Source organism: Rhopalosiphum maidis, chromosome 1, assembly GCF_003676215.2.
Source record: "Rhopalosiphum maidis isolate BTI-1 chromosome 1, ASM367621v3, whole genome shotgun sequence".
In the NCBI taxonomy this organism is placed as follows: Eukaryota; Metazoa; Arthropoda; class Insecta; order Hemiptera; family Aphididae; genus Rhopalosiphum; species Rhopalosiphum maidis.
The window spans coordinates 49,348,184-49,365,897 of NC_040877.1; the positions used below are offsets into that span (position 1 = coordinate 49,348,184).

Below are 17,714 nucleotides of genomic sequence, written 5' to 3' on the forward strand. Positions count from 1 at the left end.
TTTATACATTCTATTATAGCTACTACATAATATGGAGATACGGGGACAAACACACGGTTGAAACACCCTGTACAGTGTTCATATTTGTACAGATATCGGGTCTAATAAACTGTCAGAGTGACACTTGGTAGTAGTGTAGTAGTAATAGCAATAGTAGTAGTAGTAGTAGTAGTAGTAGTAGTAGTATTAGAAGAAGAAGTAGAAGTAACCGCAACCTCACGCGCGCACAAGATTCTCAATAAATGGCGGCTGCGTCTCGTGACCAACGGTCAGTTGCACTGATTACCGGCACCACAGCCGGTCGTAGTGCGAAATCGTTTTTCCGTCGAACGTCATATTTCGATTTAAACGCTGCCAACGCCACCACCTTTACAATATTACGATTCAAAACCCGCATCGTCTCGCGCAAACAGCAGAGAAACCGTCTGAGACGATGAAGTCTTCCGGGCCGGACCGGCCAAATGAGCAGGGACCTTCTCGTTATCATTATCGTCCGTTTCTGCGGCTGCAGGCCACCGCCGTCCTATTGCTGATTCTGCACTTTGTCTCTCCGACCTTGGCCCTGAGGCGTGAAGCATACCGCGAGATTCACACCGACGACGCGGTCATACTTGAAGGTAAGGACTAAAGGCGACTTCTCGTCGTATAATATATACGAGTATATAGGTAGGTACGTTTATACAGTCAAATTCGTTGTAAAAGATCATATTTTGAACTATTGATCTTTTCTGATCGATCTATTTTGAAACGACATATTTATATATGTGTGTTTTTTATTTTAAATATTATTACATATAATAATATAGACATTTCTGTTGTTCAGCACTACATTTTTGCAAACGTAATTTGCATTCTTCCATGGTATATCGTATTCAAATATGTTTTAAATATAGTTAACTGTATTCAAAAACTGGTTTCAAGTTTTTTTTATTCGTTCGTATTTTTCATCTCATTATTAGATCGTCGTAAACATAATAATATGTGATGTTTCGACTGGAGGCCAGTCTAATTATAATTTAATCAGTTAAAATAATCGATGCATTCGTGTAATAACTAATAACACTACTTAAATAAAGATTTCCAAAAATAATGTCCAAATTTTAATTTAATATTTTATTCAGACGTAAAATTAATGAACAAAAACATAAATTTATTGTATATTCTATATAACTATACGAGTAATGATTTTACGTTCTTATGAATTTTATAATAGTAAGATAAAAAATAAATTCACAATTTACGAGTAGGTAGAGGTAGTTCAGTGGCTATTTAAATTAAATATTTCATATCTTATAATGTATTCATATTTTTAAAATACAAAAACTTTAAGCGTTAAGCTTGAAAAATATAATTTAAATAAAAGATTGATATTTGTCTTATAATATAATATAAATACATGTTGTATTTATTCAATTGTTTTTTAATATCTTAATTTGTATGAAATGTATTGAATAAAGTAATAACTACTAAATACATTTTGATTCAATCGATTGCCTTTTTCATATTATGGTTTATTTATTTAAACGTATTGTTTAACTGATATTTTTTGTAGAAATTATCCATTATTTGATTAATACAGTCGATAAATTATGTTATTTAAAATTTAGGGTTTAAGAAGTTTTTAAGTTGTTTTCCTGCTCATTAAACTGAACATAAAATTGTGTCATTGTCAACTCTGTTTCAAAAATGTATAGGTACTATGGTATACTTATTATTGTAGTATAATTCAATTTACGTATACAATAAAATAAAATAAAATCTACGTAGAGTTTATATTTTATAGTATCTCATAATTCCTGTTTAAATACCCGAGACGAAATATTATTTATGTTTTTTAAATAAAAGACGTATTTTATTTATATTTTATAATATAATAAGTATAAAGTATATATTGGTTGTACAATTTTTCTTTTGCGATGAAAAAAAATATAAAGATAATTGTTAGTAATTTCATTTTTAAACCACATGCTGGCACCATTTATGACATTCGATGTAGCATGTGTTTTATAATTTATATATGCATCAACTATGCAATAAAAATCAAATCATACAACTATAGTTTGAAATATCTTATTTCTCATTGACCACGAATGATAATATTTTATCATTGTGTTGAAAATTAAATTACCTAATTGACCATAATATATAATAGTGAAAATAAATCATTTTAGAAATATTATATTAATTATTATTAGCGTATAATTCTGATTTCTGATGAGACATTGCATGTTAAGAAAGTCTATTATAAGTATTTTTGACTAATCGTCTTCTAACGAGTTCAATAGTTTACTTTTCTCGATCACGGTAGTTCAATTATACTGATCTTTATATTACCCAACAGTTTTGACTTTTCATAAAATCATTGAAATTATAACTTATTAACTTTCTTCAAGTCGTAATTAAATAATGTGCTACATCGAATACAATTATTACTTATAGCTTATGAACATAAAATAGTGAATACGAAATAATAATAATACGATTGAACTTTTGTCTTGCTGACATATTATTTTTAATTAGATTTTAGACTTTATATAGTACCACTTAATGTACATACCAAATTATATAATAAGTTTATACCGTCATAAAACAGACAAGTAATAAAAATAATTTTATTATTTAGGACTCAAGGGGATGGATTTTTGAGGTAATTGAAATTCAAATTGTTTTATTAAATACTCGCCTCTTTTTAATTCCGTGTAAATGTAATTGCGTTCTATTTAATCCAACAAAAACATAATTTATTCAGTATCACGCGTATTATTATAAATCTTGAATACGGGCGCGTCTCGTGAAAAATGTAGGACCTTGCACGTCTGTTCTATATGCGTATAATGTATATACATATACATTATGTATATATATGTTTATATAGCAATTTATAATAGTTGTCCAAATACAATGTAGGTATACCAAATACAATTTTAATATTTATTTTGCAAACAGCACGTCTGTCAACTTCTACTTGAAGTAAAGTATATATTTTAAACGTATACCTATTCGATTTCGGTGGGCGGTTATACTCACTCGAGAAGGAATACATCGCTATATCATCCTATTATATACGATCACACTAAGCTCGTGTACACATTTTCATTATATATTTGTATACTCTCCTAGTAAACATATTTTTTGAACGCAAAACGAGTGGGTATACTATTATCATCACGTTCGCATCATATATAGGTATTTATTTCATTAAATTATCGCAACAGTAAGGATGTTAGGACGCACACGAAGAATAATATTGTTATTGTTGAGCCGAGGGCTAAGGTTGGCGTTAAAGATAGAAAAAAATCGAACTAAAATTACTGTATACTTACAAATGACTTACTCGGCCGATGCGAACACGTTGTCCTGCGTCAAGGTCGCCGGCCAATGCGACACAGGTTCAATGACAGCGACGGCGGAGGCGGCGGCGCAAAAAAGTATCCGTTTGTTTACATGTGATTGCAATATGTATTTTATTCGATGAATTCGTTGTCTACTGCGATAATTCACTCCTTAAGTATGGATTAAAATTTATATTCGATGTATCATCGAAACACGTGGCTAAGTTAACGGGTTTTTTTTATCGTGCACATAATAGGTAATATATTTAATATTGATTTAGACAATTCGCGTGGCTCATGCGTCCCGCGTGCAGATTTCCCGAAAAAAAAATTTGACAAACCATATAGTAATAGTTGTAATTTGATCAATCCCAAACGAGTGTCGCCCTTGATACTCTGCAGTTTATTTAAACGTCATGATAGAGCAAACAGAATTAATACGCGTTACGACCTAAGCCTAAATTTTTTTATTGTAAAAATATATAACATGTTACCAAAAATCAAATATAAAAAACGAATCGGGGCGGTCGTTCACACTATGTGAACTCTGGAGCATTATGCAGATACCGTTTTTGGTTTGGCACGGAGAGTCGAAAAAATCGTTTCAATAGAATCATAGTATAAAATCGTAAGAAATAAAAAATCTGTATTACTAGGAGGCGAGAATGAACGAAAATGATGGTAGGTATCTAGTAAATTTTGGTACAATATTATTTGAAATTATTGTAACCGTTATAAAATATGATACAATTTATTAAGAAACACCGTGTAGTGTACATATACATAATACATATCCAATGCTACAATTGCGAAATTGTCAGTTATATTTTTCTTCAAAGTAGGTACTCGTATGATGATGTGTTATAATGTGTAGTATTTTGATGGCCGTAACTGAAGTCTATATTTTGTTTGAAAAAATTTAGAAAATTTTCTATAAAATGAACTTCGACCAGTTATAACTCCATAAAAATATTGTTTGGTATATTGTTATGTTTCTATAACAAATAATTTTTGTAAAGTTACATTTATGAACGCATTTGTTCCCGGTATATTATATTTCAAACAGATTACGCTCCAAAGTAATATGATTCAATAACAATTATAATACATTTCTAACCATTTATGATTCTAATGAGATATTTTTCAACAAATATAGTCGATTCCAAATGAATAATTTTTCGACTTTTTATGCGCTCCTATCGTAACTTGTAATTTTTTAATAATACGAGTAATATTAGGTATATTCAATATTCACATATATATTTTGATTAAAACTTAAGGTGACCATTACGTTTTTAATGCATTTTTCTTGATAGGAAATTTAAATGTATACTTTTTAATATGTGTAGGTACTATTTAAATAATTCTTTTACTTCTAGATTAATGAGTAATACAAAATGTATATCTAACCAGTTTATTAGGTAAAATTACAGTCATCTATCAGACATCTCCGGCCGGATAGAAAATATCCATTACAGGACATTCCTACGTGTACTCTATACGAATTAAACTTCGTACACACACATAATAACAATATTAATATTCAACTCGCGATCTTGTATAGTAATCTATTGGTGACACACCAGATGAATACATTCTTCGTTATATACTATTTTATGAAAAAAAAAAATCCCTTTTCTGTATTAAATGTATTAGATGGATTAATTAGTTAATACGATTATAATACCATCATAAATTAAACTACATTATGAAAATACATGCATGTTTTGCTGTTTAACTTAAAAGGTTTTATAAAAAATATTGTCATACTTCAATATTTTTAGCTAGAATGTTTATAATTTTAGAATAATCAATTATTGATCGTCGTAAATAATGTAAGTGTATTACAGTGAATAAAAGAATATGGATTAGTTGTCATTTATAATACAATGTGGTATAATTGATAAAGTTGATCTGTTGAGTATTTATTTTATAGTTGATTATAATAATAGTCTATACTATAGGCCATATGTGTATGAATGTATGATATATGGTACTATATATAGGTACATAAGCATATTTTAGGATTTAATTTAGTTAAATATTTAATATACCGGGAGCAAAATGTAACTTGCATGCAGGTGGCAAGGTCAAAACGAGTTACATAAATAAAATATATTAACACACAAAATATTATACTCTCAAATAGCGTAGGTAATTGAATTATTATAAGGTATTAAAATTAATCATCACTGTATATTATTATATTTTATACTCATGTGTTCAGTAAAATATTAAACTGGTATCATTTCAAATACAATTAATTTTATTAAATTGTATAGCATCACGAATTATAATTTATAACTAATCGAAAGAAATTAAACAAATGATATATATATTATTTTTTTTATTGAAATGTTATTATTTGATTTGATTAACTATAAATTTATGAGTAAATGTGTTTTCATGGTTTACCGTATCTTCAAATAAATTATAATAAATCAAACGTTTAAAACAAACATATTTTTCTATGTAAGATCATTACAATTATATATACATGTTTAAGTATAGGTATATAGGTACCTAGTATTATGTATATAGAATTACGTGTAATAAGACATAATTCATTAATTAACACAGGTTAAACAAAATAACAGACAGTTTGATTTAATACGCATGTACTTACATAATAACTACAGTATTATATCCCATATTTATTTAATTTGGTAGGTGTTTCAACCTTTGAGACCAATCAAATTTAACGTTGTGATTAATTTTTTCAGGTAAAATTTTCAAAAAAAAAAAAAATTGTATAGTAATATTATTGTACGAGTATAGTGATAAATTATAATTAAATAAATACGTTTTTCGAAGAAAAAAAGATTTTGAAATTTTAGTTAAAATATTTAAGATATATATATATATATATTTAGGATATTTTGTTATGATGACAACAAGCACCAAACACGGTGAATATTAGTATAAATAAAATTATTTATTATAATATAACAATTTATTAGATACAATGTAATATCAGTATTTATAATAACAATAATATTATTATCACGATTTAATAGTCAATACAATTTTAGAATTCAAAAAAGTATATGCGTTAATACTTTAATTAAATCATACAAAAGTTCAGTGCGGTAGCTAAGATTTTTTTTCGGGGAAGGGGGGTCTTAATTTCTGATGGTCAATTATGACAACAAATTAAGTTTACACATGATTACATATATTGTCAAATCAAGTTTAATTAAATGTGATAAGAGCGGCGTTGCTTTATCATCATAAACCAGGGTTGGCAAAAACCCAGGATTTATAGAAAAAATCCAACCCGGTTGGGTTTTTTTCAGGTTTTTTCAAATAAAGCCCCGAAAAACTCAAAAACCGGGAAATTTTTTTCAAATCAGTTTAATACTTTAATTGGAAAAATAAATTATACCTATAAAGTAAATTTTTCTGAAAAATAACACAAGTTAAAAAAAAATAAGTGAATTTTTATTTTATCCAGAAAAACAGCACGGGTCTTATTATGGATTTTTTAAAATATCAAGTGGGTTTAACCTAGAAAAGCAGCCCGGGTTTTTTCGGACTCGGCTTTTTCGTGGCAACCCTGCCACAAACGGTAATTAAATTAATAAAATTATTGTCGTCTGACCTTTCGGGTGGGGGGGGGGCTTGAGTCCAGAAGCCCTCCTCTGGCTACGGTACTGCTAAAATTCAAAGATTGAAATTTAAGGTTTGAGATCTATTGAGATGGATTTTGAAAACGGAATGTTCTTTTTCAGACCAAGTATGTAAAACACAAATAAGTGCGATAACATATTATGATAGAAAGTTTACTTCTAAATGATTCGTTAATGATAATCATATTTGTATAAAATTGTATCAAATTTAAATATTGAATATATCGATAATCATAATTTAACAGTTTAACTTTATATACACGGCTTTCTAAGATAATGTAATATTATTGGTAGCTATTTGTATTTTAGTATTTACATCTTTACTTGCTTTTATAATCTACGAGTAGCATTTAATATGATTATAAATATTATTATCATAAACCCGAAATATTCTCAGAATTCAGTCAGTGTGTATCGTGTAATTTTGTGACACATCACTCCGTCCAAACAATTGCCCTAGATCTCTGTTTCGAAGAAATATTTTATATATTATGAGTGCGTACGTAATTATGAATGTTTGCTTCAAGAGAACAAAAACACAACATACATCACACATTTTGATCTCCGGTTTCTATTAAATTTCTGTTCTAATACCTAGCTGCGTCTATTCCATTTTTATATAGACGTATTTAATTCGTCTAGTATCTATATGTTGAGTCTAGGTTAAACGAATATATTACAGACATTTTCGTTATCAAAACTATCATTGGCGTGTGTCGTTATTCGTTGTTTGGATGTAGGTAGTATTGGACTCGAAATAAATAATATAAATATATTCAGATTAACGGTTAAGCGACTTGACAATAGACAATACTGTATGTTTTATAGTGAGATGAAAAAAATAACGTTGCCAAAAATTCAATAGGTACGGGTTTCTTAATACGTGGATTGCAAAAATGACAAATCTTTTTTTTTATTACTAAAATTTATCCCCGCCACTCGAAAATAAGAAAGGCCACTGAGCATAACATATTGGTTTAGAACGTTTAGATAAAATAAGGTTACATTGTTAATAGGTAGTATTTACAAATGTAAAAAAATATATACATTAAATTATATTATTATATGATATTTAACTGATGGATTTATTTCCGATAAAGTAAGGAGTTTAAGCCATTTAAGGATATTGTTTGCTTCTGGGCTTAAAGCTTCAGAAAGGTAATTGGAGATTCCCAACTAGTTGCTTTTCTTTTAATATACGTTCTGTATTTAGTTAAGAGGTCGCATATTGTGTTGTCTCCGTCTTACTAATTCATAATATAGACAATTTAACGTTTGGAAAAATCTATTTTACTCTATTATCATGTTAAAAATATTATTTAAAGAATATTAATTAATATTAGGTCAATTCGCTCTAATATTCAAAATAAAAAAATATTCTTAAAGAAATTATTTAATGTACAATTTGGTATGTTATGTATTAGTACACTAGTAAAGACGAAACAATAAGTACATATAATATTATGATAGCTACAGCAAATACATATAGGAGGATTTTCTTTTCTCAACAAATCCTTTTACGTTTAATGGATTATGAAACGCGTGGGTCTAATAAAAACAATCACTGCTTTAAATAAACACTGGATTATGTGTATTATATTATTTATAATATTATTGTAATAATTGTATAGGTTGGACGGGTACGTTGAACGAAATACAACTAATACAAATGATTGGGTATACATTTCGAATGCAATTATAATTTATATATATAGTATATGATTGTATTATCATTGATTTAAAGTAATGCTTATCTATCTATATTTTGTCACGTTAAAAAAAGTTTAAAACACACAAAGTAAAATATAATCGGAGACAAAAATTAATATTTATAGTTGAACCGGAAGCGCGCGATTGGCTTGTAACAATCAGATATAGTAAAACCCAAATATGACTTGTTAAAAATATTAATTCCCTCTGTCGTTATGGACGATGTCGTGTCTTTTTACGTTGAATTTAAATAATATGGTTTTCGTTTTACAATAACTCGTTATGCAGCATCTGTTTATCACGTGTGGGACGAATTGTAAACACTGTCAGAGATAAAACAAATTTGCAAAGTTTCTTGTATAATATAACAGCCTACGTACCTATAAGTACATTATAAACAATAAATTCGTCAATAAGTTCACTACCGCTCGGAGATCAACTAACTATACTAGTGTACACATCACGTAAAACATAATAATTATATATTTAAATTATATATATATATATATATATATTGTGGGGAGAGCCACTATTGTTTTTTTGTGAGATTATTGAGGGAAGTAAACATATATATATTAGTTATGTCTAGTAAATATAAATAATACAAATTTAAACTCGTGGTCTTAATATAAAAATTCGCATTGTCATATAGGTATACCTAGTTGTACATAAATTATACATAGTTCTGTCAACCTATTAGTTAGAGTTAGTCACCTTCACAGAATGGGGTTTTTTTTATGTCAATAAACTGTATAAAATATTATAAATTATACGAATACAAATATTAATAACTACGACGTATAGATAACATTTTTTATTTTATGAGTACAGTAAACTAGGTAGTGAATGTGCGAATGTCTGCTAAATGATTTCAAAAACAAATCTTCACGATGTCAAATGTCTAATTAAGTTTTAAAAAAAATATTATACGCCTATAGATGTGATCCAATTTATTTATTTCAATAACATGATAAAACTACGATTTAAAATTATAAGTAAAAATGTTAATATTTAACACACCCAAGTACAGTTTTCTCTAAAAAAGTATGTAGGTCCATGGAATATATTATATATTTTTTATATTATTTTAGCTATATGTGTATGATGAATATATATTTATTATAATCATTATAATAATGTTAGTAGTGTCTATACTTATCTGCTGTATTCAAAATGTAACGTATTTTCTAAACTAAAATAAATTAACCATGAGGACGGTGACACCGATTTTGGAGAAAATATGATAAATATGTTTTTTACAGTTGTTAAGCATACATACATATACTTAACAACTGTTCCGTACGTCCACCTAGAAGATCGCGCGAATTTTATTTTCAAATGTATCGTTTTCACTCAGTTTGGGCAGGTTATGTGGGTACCGCTATATAACTACCTATATTATACGACCAAGACGCGTTATTGGTGTCGTTTATGCGAATTATATTATCATATAGGTGATGTATACAATGATTAGTAGTAACTTTTATTTTGCGCAGTAAAATAACCTACAAACGAATATAAAATGTATAAAACGCAAATATATTTATTTATACTCGTCTTATAATAATATAAATGTAGTATACACATAGCATCCCCTCTATATGGCGGTAACCCGAGCGTGGTCATGATGTGTGCATTAGAGTATATTGACCCACGTTGACTGTTCAACTTTTGATATAGTATAATATTATTGCGAATGACCAGTTTGGAAGATATTTAAAGCGTAAAAAAAAAAGAAAAAGAAAACAAAGTGGCCGAGTCCAAGACTTGATTGTTTATATATATGTATGTATGTACATAAACTACTCTGACCGCTACGAAAAGAACCGTCTATTTGATATACAGAAATATTGTTAAAAATACATTAATATAAATGGCGTGCGAATTTATGAGTTTGAATGTGACCCACGGAGACGTATAGATCGTGTGTGTATGTGTGTGGGTATTTTGGCAGAGATGTAATTGGTTTTGTGTGATAACGCTATATGTATACCAGCTATATATTATACTTATGTAGCATGTGTGTGTGTGTGTCGTGTGTACATCAGGAAGAACGGGAACAAAAGTGAATTTTAAACACGTTTTTGGTTATATAGTCGATTCCGATTTGGCCGTACACTACCTAATGCCAGCTGTACCCATATGTACCTATGTCTGAGGTTTGGCTACATTTTAAACAGAAGCGTATACCTATTGTAATTTTATCGTTTTTTACACGCACTAAACATTATAATATTATTATTTGTTATGTCGGCAATCGACACACAGAGAAGCGATTATATATCCTAAAAATAACGATATTATTATACCTATACTCTATATACTTTTATAGTCATAGTGTTTGGTGATGATAGCATGCCTATATAATATTATGATATATTTCATATAGTTTGTACTCAGTGATGATATAGTTATTATTTATTACTTATTAAACCGTCGTAACCGCAAAAAGTTGTTTATAACTTAATAAAATATTTAAATAATAATTGGTTTCCTTTTGATAAATTAGGTGCTCATATTGTGTATATTGTTCAGATAACTTTCACCGGCGGGGCATTGGGGCAAATCCATCCGGTGGTAGATTTCCATGAGATTTGAATTCGACTTCATACATTACACGTATCTTTACATGTTTAAAAACATAAAAAAGACAGTATAGAACTTATATAGTTTATACATCATGAAAAATTATTGTTCAGCATATTATTCTGACTTTGGGAGTGGTCCAGATAACCAGATCCTATTTTCAATAATCTTCATAATGTAAAATGGTGTTTTATATTTAAAGTGTATTTAAAATATTTAAAAATGTGGGTAAATAAAATTAATCTTAAATGCAAATACTACCGATCATCGGTGTATAATGTACTACTGTGCATTGCGTGGTCTGTCGCAATGGACATTTTATCCAATACGCATATAATATACAAAATATTATATTGTACATAATTATACTAATATATTAGTTCATAAACAGTTGTTTTTGTTTTTAAAACCTTATACCTACGTAGTTACGTGTTGGTAGATAGGTACTCTATAGTCTGTTCGATGAACAGCTTTCTAATCATTTAGTCTTTCTATTTCTTTTCGCGGAAACCTAAATGATACAATTTATTAATCAATATATACGTCATTCGATTATTACTAAAAAAACGACGGGACTTTAGTTTCATAGAAAAAACCAGATCGTTTGAAATAATATTCATGTTATGCTCGAATTACAGCAGACAATATTATTAATATATATATATACATATATATACAAATATTCGTGCATAGATAAACAGTTTAGGTGTATATACCTACAACGTGTAATTATATCGTATCGAAACTGACGCCTGACGCGAAAGATCAAAGCGCGGTTAACACGTCTTTATATATTATACTCGCGGTAGGTATAGGGTTAGGTTAGCCACAGTATTTCGCAGAATTATAATATATCCGAAAGGCTGATATAATATTCTTACAACGATCGAATGACGCGGTCGTGATAATATAATATTCATTATTAGAAAGAGAAAGAAAAAAAACAGTTCCAGTAAGAAGCTAAAAAAAAATTCATACTCGCGCAAATAACACAGGTATAGGTGTATATTATTTTGTTTTTGGTAACTTAAATTACATATTATAGCGTATAAAGTAAACTTTACTATGTATGCCACCTGTATCGTTCGCCGGGAGCGTCTTCGTGTTTCGATTAAGCCGCGTGGCGCTATATATGATAATAATATATAGCGTAGCGCAACGGTGGTCCGTTTTTGCACGATTAATCGGACTGCCGCTGGGTCATTAGCCCAGCATCACTATATTAAAATATTACTGAACCCTATAATCATCGTTCATTAAATTTGCGGATGTCAGGAAAAACGCGTGATATCGCAATCACCTCTAGATATTATATACGACAACACACGTCGTATTTGATGTGTGTTCAATTCGATGACTAATAAAACAATTACACCTAATATAATATGTTTACTATAGAGGGTTTATTATTGGCGTAAATAAGGGTGCTTGGAATGGGGAGAATAAACCCTAATAAAAATCTTTAAATCTCTAAATTGAATTTTTTTAGTACAGTATATTCAGGCACGATAAGAATTATTGTAGTTTTTTAGTAAAAAAATGTGCTGAGAGAATAATATGACCAGATAATGATACATTTTACCAAAGATATGTTTAATAAATGTGTATTGTGTATATTAAATGTAAAATTTAAATTAAATAATTAAATATTAAAAATTATTTGTATGGCATATTTCAAAAAAATTGTAGTGGATTTGAGCCCCCTTCAAAACAAAACAAAATTGAACTATTTACGACTTAAATATTCGTTTTAAAAAATAAAACTATTTGCAACTATAGGTGTAATGATCATCTTTATAGTGATATAATGTTTATATAGGTGTACGACGTACGTTTTGTGTTTTATTCATATAACTAGGCGAAGGCCAAAGAATTAAGTCTCCTCAAATACATATTTTAATAGTCCCCAATATATTTATATATATATATATATAGTCACAAACAATTTTTTTTTTGATGAGGTAAACAATTGGCTATGAACTTTTATACATAAACTATAAACATATGCAGCACGATTGGTTCTCAAAATTTTTTTTTTTAATATTGAATGAGGTGTGTATAGTCAATTTATTCTAGAAGGAAATATCAGTTAAGTATATAATTTAAAAGATTGATCATTACAAATTTAATTTAAATTTAATATATTCTCTTAAAATCCTTTAATTTAATGTTTTATTTGTTTAAAGTAGTCAATAATATATTCTATTAATATTTTTTTAAATACCTGGTATACAATATCTTATGACCTTAAAAATGCAAAATATTCTTTTAATATTCTCAAGTATTCTATAGCGTATTAAATATTCTCTAACTCCTAAAATATGCTTTTTTATGTAAAATAATTTTTTTTTTTATAAATGTTATGTTTCATGAATTGTAAATATGAAAATAATATATAGTAATATATATATATATCATACATTACTCACATTTAAGTACATACAGCACTAGAAACAAATAAATAAAATTATAAAAATTCTACTTCTAATTACAGGCATTAAGCTACTTAGAAATATTTAACATACAAACTTTGTAGAGGGAGTAGGCCGTAAGGTTAGGGTATAATAAAAATATTCACATAGATTAAAAAAGGCAATACTTGTGGGAGATGAGTTCTACCGAAGGAAAAAATTTAGTCATATTGAAGTTAATCGTATCATTCTAAAACGGCAGAGTAACATTTTTATAGTATTTGTTGTATGTACGTAATTGTGGTGCATAATGTAAGTGCGAGTTTAGTCAGATTTGAAATTGGTACAACAACCAAACAAAATCACATACCATATTATGTCCAGTGTTCATACCTATATAATCGCGAGTGTTATAGTGAAACCGTGGAGGTCACCTAAGATTTTCTATAATTATTCTATTCATCCTATTCTTACTAATGGAATCGAGAACCGAGATTAACACTTAATGTATTATAATTGAATAATAATATTATTCTAATAGATTATAAAAACTGTGTAACGAACGTCGTCATAAAGGCTTTTATTATTGCGCGCGTGGCTGGGCTAAGCTTATTTATATATAGCTAGGTACATATATTATGTACGTATAGGTACGCTTACGCGCTTCGAACCGGTCTCGATAACACAAAGTGCGCTGACTGCAGACTTATCTTAAAATATTATATTATTATTTAATGTCATCGTGAACCCATATTTCTGTTTACTTGCGTGTAAACGTGTAATTCTATATAATATTATTATAGATGTAGCAGATGTTGTCCTGTATAAATTATTGATGAATATACGTGATAAAATAACGACAGTTCTGTCAGATCGACTTATACATATACACATACATTATCATATTGCACTTATATTTGATCGTATGAACCCTATCGGTATTCTTATGTCGACTATAAAATGTCATCATTAATAGATAATGCAGTATCTGCGAACCCGTGTTTTCCGCGCTCCTTTGCAATGGTCGATAACATAATATTATTCACATTGTGAGTAGCGGTGGCAAATAACGTTCGAATTTAAGAACTTAATCATAACATTTCAATTTTTACATATATTCATAATAATACGGGTCTGTTTTATTATTGTAGCATATCCTGTGGACCAGGAACATTCAACAGGTCGTGATATCGATCACCGTCGTGATCCGCTGATGAGTAACAGCGGTAGCGGCCCTCAAGGCACCGACGATCTCAGTACCGTCAGGACGTCGAGGACGAAAAGACAGAATTCGTGGTCGATGGTATCAGGCCCGTGTGTGACGGCCAGAGGCACGTTGGGCAAGTGCACGAGTTTTCGACTGTGTTATCCGTACATTAAAATGCCAAACTTCCAATACTGGGACTCGTGGATGGTAGGAATGTACGACACGTGCACATACATAAGTATCGATCACAAACAGGTGAATACCAACTTAACATTCAATGTGATGTGTAAAAATATATATAAAAATGCTAAATCAACGTCCGTATACATTTGATTTTTACGTATAGAAAATCTTAGAATGTTACACCTTGTGTTAATATATTTTAATAAATTTGCTTTTAAAATTCTTATATTTTAAATTATTTTACAAGCTCTGATATTTGAAAATTAAGATTTTTAAAAGTACAAGGTTTTTTGTTCAAATATTCTTTTATTTATTCAATGCATTTATATCAAATATTTTTTGCTCTAAAATTAATTATCTAACGGATTTATTTTGAATGACAAAATAGTAAAATAATGTTATGAAATACATTATAATTTATGCTTATTATTATTTTACGTACACAAAAAAATAAATTAAAACGCATTTTCAATAAAACATTAAAAATAAATTAATACCTATGCACAGTAGTATTATACGCTAACCGTATCGATTGGCATTTAGATGTTTGGCGTGTGCTGCGATCACCCGAGCTTTGTCGGGGAGAGTCATAAAGAAGAAGGGATAAGACCACCACCGGCAATGGTAATGCCACCGAATTGGCCACCACCTTTGCCGACGCACCCTCCGGACCACACTATACCGCCGATTCCTACACACCCTCCACAGAAGCCACCATCGACGCAGCCAACTAAACCAACGCCTCCACAGAAACCTACGATACCACCATGGCCGCCATTCCAGCATCAAAACTTCACCACTACTACCCCACACAATAAACCTATCACCACCACCACTACCACCACCACCACTACCACACCGTCTTATGTAGACGGCGAAGGTGGGAGCTACGATTATCAATGTGGTCTGAAAAACGGTCCTCAAGATCAAGAGAGGATCGTCGGTGGTCAAAACGCCGATCCAGGAGAATGGCCGTGGATCGTAAGTACCTATATACCTAGTGTAATATCGTAAATAATGCGCATACGCGTGTTGCATGTAATGTATTATATCTTACACAAATGTCACGGTAAAATATCTCGTATATTCATTAGAAATTGATGAAACTAGGTCAATCTAAAGTAGCCTATACGCTGTGATATGCTTAAACTTAATAACCTATGGGTTTCTATGTAATCTATACATTTCCGATGTCCATCGCACGGTACAAATACGGTCTTAATGTCAATCGAAATAGAGATCATCTATAATGTGATATACACATTATAAAATTGCAAACATCATAATATGCTTCAATAATAGTGAAAATAATTATTGTTTCACATTGTAATCTTGTCTATTATTACACTCGGTAGTATTGTTCTCCGGTGTATAATTTTTCGGCTGTCATACTGTTGATCCATAGTTAGATAATGATTTCTGGGCATCTTCACTTACACAAAATTTATAGTGAATACAAATCTAAAACGACAATGGTTCGTAGTGTTCCCAATATCGATGTAGGCATCCATATAGGTAGGTTATTATGTGCTCAATAAGCGTTTTACAATAATGAGTTGTAAATAATTTTAGGTTGCTATATTCAACTCGGGCAGGCATTTTTGCGGAGGATCTTTAATCGATGACACACACGTATTAACGGCCGCACATTGCGTTGCTCAGTAAGTGTTGATATAGACCCGATATTTATAAACGCCCAATATCGCTTTGATATTCTAAAATTTGATTGTAGCATGAGTTCGTGGGACGTAGCTCGTTTAACAGTGAATCTCGGAGACTACAATATCAAAAGCAAAACTGACGTGAAACACATGGAGAGAAAAATCAAAAGAGTCGTTCGACATAAAGGTTTCGATCAAAGAACTCTGGTTAGTAAGACGTTAGATATCTTAAACAGTGTACATCGATTTACGTCTAATAACTCGTGTGTTTTAACTACAGTACAATGATATCGCGCTCCTCACTCTGGATAAACCAGTGAAGTTCGATAAACAAGTACACCCGATATGTTTACCGACGAGCAGATCTATGTACGCAGGACATACCGCTACAGTAATCGGCTGGGGCAGTTTGAAAGAGAGTGAGTTTCGAAAGAGACGAACACGTAATAATTGTTGAGATTAAAAATCAACCCGATGTACTGTCTGTTTTCAGGTGGTCCACAGCCGGCGATTTTGCAGAAAGTCAATGTGCCTGTGTGGACAAATCAGGAATGCAAGTTCAAGTATGGAGCTGCGGCTCCGGGCGGGATTGTAGACCACTTCTTGTGCGCGGGCAAAGCAGCAAGAGACTCTTGCAGTGTAAGTATAAAATCTTGTTACATAGTATAATATATTATGTATACCTATATCGTATTCAATCAGGGTTAGTGGATTATTTTTCGATGCGAATATATATGTAATTGTCGTTTTTTATTAAAACAGGGTGACAGCGGAGGTCCTTTGATGCTAAACGATGGTAAATGGACCCAGGTGGGTATTGTCAGTTGGGGAATAGGATGCGGCAAAGGCCAATACCCGGGAGTATACACTAGAGTTACGAGTTTCATGAATTGGATTACAAGAAATTTAAAAACGTAAATTGATAGCACAGTATTGCTTACCGATAATAATAATTGTGTCTCGGTAAATTATTATTATATTAAATATTTATATTA

General features: G+C 30.0%; 1 protein-coding gene across 1 annotated transcript; it reads left to right on the plus strand.

Annotated features, from left to right (window-relative positions):
* Positions 1 to 257: 257 nt before the first annotated feature.
* Positions 258 to 17,702, plus strand: LOC113560828 (transmembrane protease serine 9-like). Its single transcript, XM_026966921.2, has 8 exons — positions 258 to 617; positions 14,820 to 15,130; positions 15,602 to 16,039; positions 16,631 to 16,719; positions 16,791 to 16,926; positions 17,000 to 17,138; positions 17,213 to 17,358; positions 17,482 to 17,702. Exons 1-8 carry the CDS (start codon positions 434 to 436, stop codon positions 17,635 to 17,637), a joined length of 1,599 nt encoding a protein of 532 aa, XP_026822722.1. The 5' UTR covers positions 258 to 433; the 3' UTR covers positions 17,638 to 17,702.
* The last annotated feature ends 12 nt before the right edge of the window (positions 17,703 to 17,714 follow it).